Here is a 6,404-nt window from a genome sequence, read left to right on the forward strand (position 1 = left end):
TTTATGGTAGCGCGGGAGCGGCGCGCGGCCAGCAAAGCCGCGCTGCGCAGCGCGTCCTGCGGCGGGGGCGCGGCAGGGAGGCACAGCGCCTGCGGGGCGCAAAGCCCTGCTCTTCCTGCTGACCTACTGCGCAGCAAGAGAAAAAAAAAAAAAATATATATATAAATCTCATGCTGAAAAAGAAAGCATCTCCAAGAACAATATCCGTGCACTCAGGCGTTCTGGATAAGCACGTGCACTAACTCTATTTGGACAAATACATTGAAAACAGCTTAAACACAAGGGCCGAGGACACGAGCGACGCGGCAGCGGCCCGGCAGGGTGCCAGGGCCGCCTCTCACAGCGGCCAACTGACCGGCGGAGCCGCGCGGCCGGGGAGGCGCCTGCGTGGCGCCGGGCCCTCGTAGCGCTGCCCACAACCAGCGCAGGGGCGGCGGCGACCGCCAGGCGGGCCCCCCGGCGGCGGCGCGGGCAGCGCGGCCCCGGTGCCGCCGCCGCCCCTGCGCGCCACGCGGAGGCGCGCGCCGGGAGCGGGGGTGGGGGGAGGGGCGGGAGAGGAGGAGCCGCTCGCCCTGCCCCCTCCCCACCCCACCCCGCGTGCGTGCGTGCGCGCGGCCCGCGCCGTGACCCATTTCACCGAACAAAGGATTTTGCTGGAATCTCAGCGCTGCACCTAAAATGGCGCCGGCGCGCTCGCCCGCCCCCGCCCCGCCCGCGGGCACCATGGAGATGGGGCGGGCCGGAGCGGATAGAGCGGCCTCTCCGTGTGCCTTCTCTAGGCCGCCGTAGTCCGGTGTCGGTGGTGCGCGGTAGGGGCGGGGGCGCGGGTGAGTGAGTGAGGCGCTGTCACATCATGGCGGGCGAGGGCGACTCTGAGCCGAGGAAGGTAATGGAGGATGGGGGGCAGGCGGCGAGGGGCTCTTCCCGCCCCGCGGGCGGCCGCAGCCCGCCCCCCTCCCCGGGGCGCTGCCCACCCGCCGACACGCACCCCCGGCCCGCGTGGGGGAGCCGTGCCCGCCCCGACCCGCCCGGGCGGCGGGGAGGCCCCGGAGCGGCGGCTGAGAGGCGGCGCCGCTGGGTGGCGGGGCCGCGTCCGTGATCCCCACGGGCGCAGGAGGCCGGCGGGGCGTGGGGCCCGTCACCAGCCGCCTCGCCGGAGCGCGGCCGGGAGGAGGCTGAGCCGGGAGGAGGCTGAGCCGGGAGGAGGCTGAGGCGGGAGGAGGCTGAGGCGGCAGGGCCGGCGGGGCCGCGCCGCCTCCCCGCGCCTCAGCGCCCGCGCGGGCACGGGGGCAGCCGGCGCCGGGGACACGAGGGGCTGTGGCCGCCCCGCCCTGCCCCCCGCGCCGGTTTTGCTGCGCAGGGAATAATTAGGGAACAATGCGCGGAAACCCATGACAGAACCGAGGCTCTCCGGGGCCCAGGGCGTGGGGTGGGCGGTCTGTGTTTGCTTTTGCACAGGTCCCTCGACAGGGCTCCCTCTTCGCGGGTGAAACGCCAGGAGTTAGCAATGGTTAGAGTCATAACGAGGGATTTCAAGTGTAGCGACAGGTGAAATACTATTTTAAAGGGATGCATCATGCTGCACGGATGTAGCAGAGATACCCTCTTAGCCAACAACAGCAACATATCAAGTGACTTCTTCCTTGTAAGAGTACTTGAAATTACTCATTAGGAGACTAGACCAACATAGACCAAATCCTTTTGGCTCATTCGTACACAGGGATTATGCGGAAACAGCTGATGGTCATCCATAGGGCACACAGATAAAATTATTGAGGGGATTTCCATATTTAGCGTACAGATCCAGCTGTTGCCAGATGCTTGTTGGCCCTGTTGCCACAGTCAGACGTGTTTCACAATGACTCGTCTCGCAGGGTTGTTGGCCCTCCACAAATAATTGAGTACAGGACTCCATCCTCAGAATCTACTTTGTCCAAGTAAATAGCTTTACAAAAAATTAAAACCATTTAAAAATAGTCTTTCAAGATTTTAGTTGGCGCAGTTGCACACATGGTATTTAATGGTCTAAGGATTTAAGCGCATTAGAATGAAGACAAATTCTCACACCATCCCTAACAAAAGAATTAATAGCAGAAAGATGTGCAGATGTTACTACAGCGCACTCACCTTAACCCTGACGCATGTGATCCTGAGGCCTTTTTGTTGCACTTTCTCACTCCTGCTTGTGGTGCCAACATGGATTTGCAAGGATGTTTGTCAGGTGGGAAATACGAGTTGTAGTCAAGTTAAAAGACTTGGGTTATGCAGAAGCCAGTGTTGGCATCCCTGAAATGAAAAATATATTTGCCAGTTCACAGTTGGGTTTATGAATGCCACATGTAATAACCATTTGAAAAGTAAGTAGAAAACTGATAGATGTAAGCTAGAGTAGGTTATAAATGTGAGAGTATGAAATAATTTGAATATTTTTTACCAGTAAGTTCATTTAAAAACTTACGTCCCATATGTAGAAGAATTGCTGTCCACAGCCCCTGCCTACATGTAGAATTAGGTTAAAAATTACTGGTTTATAAATGGTTTTATTCAATGTTCTGTATAAGGTTTTCTACTACATGTGCATTCTCCAGTATTCGCTTTTTTTTTTTTTTTTTGAGCACATTTGCCTTTTCAGATATTAAAGTTATGTGGCATAACTAACTGCACAATTGATTGTAACCTTCCCTGTTCATTGTGATGTATGTTGGTTTTGAACAAAGATCCCGGATTCTAAGGGTTTTCTCCATTTCTGGGGGAGTATAAGGGGAAAAAATGGAATACTTTTTTTGTAATACTCAGTAGAAAGGATGGATCAGCAGGTTTGTGCAAAACAACGTCTCCTGTATCAACAGTTAACTCTTCCAAAACTATTCCTGATACAGCTGTGCATGTTCAGTTTTGCTCAGAGATAACGCTGAAAGTAGGAAATTCTCGAGTGTTTGTTTTTGACTATTGAGATAATAAGTCAGTTTTCCAATGGAATTGGCATAATAGACTTCTACAAAAGCAATTTTAAAAATTTATGGTGTGGTTTTTTGTTTGTGTTTTTTTTTTTTTTTCTTACAGTCCTTTAAGCTCTTAGGATTTCTTGATGTTCAAAGTGTCCCATGTGCACGAGAATCAGTTCTCTATGGGTCCCTGGGATCATTAGTTGTGGGTCTTGGACATTTTTTAGCAACTAGTAAGTACTTATTTCTTCTGGGGTTTGTATATTTATTTGCAATGAAAAAATAATTCCTTTTTGCTGTTATGGTTTTTTTTAATAATGGGAAGTCATCCAGTGTTTTTTCTCTAATTTTTTGGAGGATTTTTGTTTTTCTTTCAGGTAGAGTTAGAAGATCATGTGACTTTGCAGTTGGTGGCTTTATTTGCACAATGTTAGGATACTGGTATGTAAAACACTTCTTGAGTTTTGACAGACCTGTGTTGGCTGCTTTGTACAACATAATCCCTGTGTGACCTTTCACACTGCTTTTGAAGCTCCATTAAAAAATTGCCTTGCAAGCGTCCTTTTCCTTCTCCCTGAAGTATTTCTATTCTTTCTTGAATCCTAAGAGATCGAACCACCCAGTTATTTCCGTCTTTTTTAATTACTCTGTTTTTCCTTCGCATATGTCATCCTTCTGTCCTAATTATAAAGGCAGCGTACTAAATGGTCATGAAATTAAGATCCAAATTATAGAAATTAGCATTTTCCCTTGGACTTTCATATCCTGCTGCTCAGTGGCTACATAATGTTTGCCTTAAAGAAATAGCGGTTACCCTGGTATTTCCATTATGCATCATTTCGTAATGAATTTCACTAGGATTATTACGTGTGGTTTCAACTTTTCAACTGGTTGAACAACTCTCGATTTGATACTGTCACTCATATAAATCAGGGAATCATGTTTTCTTTTCATCCCCTCCTCTAGGTTTTACTGCAGGTACAATTTGGCCCAACAGAGGATCCGGCAAAGAATGCTGAAAGAAGGAATGAGAAACAAAATTTTATTTGAAGGCAGTTCTCTTGATCCAGAAAGAAAACAAACTGGCAATGAAAGGAGCAATTCATAGTCTGCTGTGGTGGAATCTGTGCGCTAATACAGCTTTGGGAGAAGGTGCTCCAGAAACGGCAGTCTTCCCTGTAAATGCGTGAGGTGCCTAAGACTGGTAAATCACAGTGGTTTTCCTAGCAAATCCAAGCAAGAAACCCATAGTGAATCTGTTAAGTCAGGATACAAGCCTTTCTTTGTTTCATGTATGTATGTATGTATATGACTCTGTCCACAGACAGGAATGACCTCCTGTTAAACATTTGGGAACTGATGTGTTCTGTTACAGGGTCTCAGAGGATTAATGATGTGTTTTGGGACTGCTTTACCTTCCGTTATAAACAGAATCATAGAATGGTTTGTTTTAGTGAAGTTGTAATTACATCTCATTTAAATACAGGAAAATATTTTAATCAGCTGTTCTCTGAGTAAGTGTATCCTTCAGTGCTACTATTAGTGGTGCTGTTTGTAAAACAGGAAGATGTAAATAGCACGCGAAGGCTTCGCTTGTGCAAGGTGGGTGATATCAGTAGCCCTTGTGTCAGGGAATAGAAAATTTCCTTAACACTTGTAAGATTTCAGCTGCAGGATAACTTCAGATAATTTATATACACTGTGAAGATGAAGGATTTCCATTTTTGTTCTGTCTGTGCAAAACTAAGAATAAAATCACACTTCAGAAGCAGTCTAAGCTATGAAGTAACTAATCTTTTTACTTGAGTAAAAATCTTTTATGTAAGACATTTCCTTACGGTTGGTGGAATACTAATTTACGTTATTTCTAAGTAGCAATGGTCAGTGATTTTTTTAAAAAGGCATGTTCTACTTGTTTACTTCACTGTACACTTCCAGTTAAAAGAAGAATCACTATATAATTTCAAGGAAACCGTCTTATTTGGAAACATAGTGTTAGATCTAATTGCATATTGGTAAAAAGATGTGATGGCATAATATTCCTTGCTTGTTTCCTTCTACACCAATGACACAAAGTGTTTACTTTTTTTCACAAAAGGATTTCTACTGTATGATGCTGTAAGCACTTTTGGTCTAAAGGCATTCACTGAGCAAATTCCTTTCCCCCCACCCTGTACTTATCTGAGAGAGTTTGCGATCTGTCGTTAACTCAGGTAGGTGTGGGAAGGTTTGGGAATCTAGAGGTAAACAGCAGCATTGCTCTACTCATTTAATTTGGAAATATACATTAAAGCACTAAACAAACATGCTGTTTACACTAAGATGATTAAACTTTTACCCTCTGTGGATTAGGGTCTTCCAAGAAGAGAACAAACCTGTATACACTGTTACCTTTTTTTCCTCTATTCCTCGTGTTTCTTCTGGAGGAAACAATAAAGATAAATTTTATGGAGGACATGTAATTCAATAGTTTTATGTAAAAAGGTCTGCAGGAAACTTGAGATAGAGCAGTGAAGCACTTTCTGCTGTCACTGCAAAATCTAAACTCAGAAGTTAACCAGTAGCTCACTCTTAATTCAGAAAAGAAGAACATTTCCCCCGATTCTGTGCTGGGGGGCGAGGGGGAGGGGAGCTCCTTCCCTTGGGATGGGCAGGAGGTGCTGCCTCGCAAAGCCCTGGGAGCAGCAGTGGGAAACTGAGCCAGCCCCAAAGCAGGGCTTAGCAAGCTCCTATTTTAATACACGGTTGAGTTCTTTCCTATCTGACCTAAGAAAAGACACTGCAGCTTAAGCAGGGAGATCTTTTGGCTGCGAGGTCAGAGTTCACCCTGGGGAGTGAGGAAACAAAAGCACACAGATGATAATTTACTCTTTGGCAAAGAGCAGTGGTAGAGAAAGAAGAGAATGGTGTTTTGTACTGGCAGGAAAGGCGTTGGCATGCGTGTTAAGGGCATCCTTCAAAATGCACGAGTGCTGTGAGTAGTCAAGAAAAAAGCAGAAGCATCACGATACTGTGTAAATTAAAAAACCTGGGGAAAACTGCAGCGTTGGATCCTCTCTGGTGTTAATGTGTGTTGGTTTAAGCTACTGCATTTAAGGGTATTGGCTCAATAGCAGCTTAACTACAGTATTAGCAATTCTGGCCAGTAACTATGGAATTCTAAATGTATCTGCATTGCATAGATAACCCATCTAATCCTGCTGCTGCCTCACTGGGCTGCCTCACTGGGCAAAATGCAACACGAGTGTGCCAGATGGTAACAGAAAAGTGGGGAAAGAGGCAATATGCAGGCAGGCTGGCTGACATGTTTGAGCTTCACTGTCTAGTAAAAGGTGAGGTGGAACTGAGCTAACCAAAAGTCAGAGCCTTTCCTGAAGGGGCCAGGATGTGGGATAAGACAAGGAAGCCATGAGCAGGATGCAGTTGGCGAGAAGGGGAGAGCTTGCAGGAGCAGGGGGA

General features: G+C 47.1%; 1 protein-coding gene across 3 annotated transcripts; it reads left to right on the forward strand.

Moving 5' to 3' along the window:
• Positions 1-700: 700 nt before the first annotated feature.
• Positions 701-5,398, forward strand: LOC135986847 (cytochrome c oxidase assembly protein COX20, mitochondrial). Of its 3 annotated transcripts, XM_065631330.1 has the most exons (5): positions 965-1,174; positions 1,207-2,221; positions 3,064-3,178; positions 3,323-3,386; positions 3,912-5,398. In XM_065631330.1, the coding sequence occupies exons 2-5, from the start codon at positions 2,048-2,050 to the stop codon at positions 4,051-4,053; spliced, it is 495 nt and encodes a 164-aa protein (XP_065487402.1). In that variant the 5' UTR covers positions 965-1,174; positions 1,207-2,047; the 3' UTR covers positions 4,054-5,398. The 3 variants fall into 3 exon arrangements, with proteins under 3 accessions (XP_065487403.1, XP_065487402.1, XP_065487401.1); XM_065631331.1 differs by lacking the exons at positions 965-1,174; positions 1,207-2,221 and adding an exon at positions 701-886; XM_065631329.1 differs by having other exon boundaries at positions 965-2,221.
• Positions 5,399-6,404: the final 1,006 nt, after the last annotated feature.

Source organism: Caloenas nicobarica, chromosome 3 (assembly GCF_036013445.1).
Source record: "Caloenas nicobarica isolate bCalNic1 chromosome 3, bCalNic1.hap1, whole genome shotgun sequence".
NCBI classification, from domain to species: Eukaryota; Metazoa; Chordata; class Aves; order Columbiformes; family Columbidae; genus Caloenas; species Caloenas nicobarica.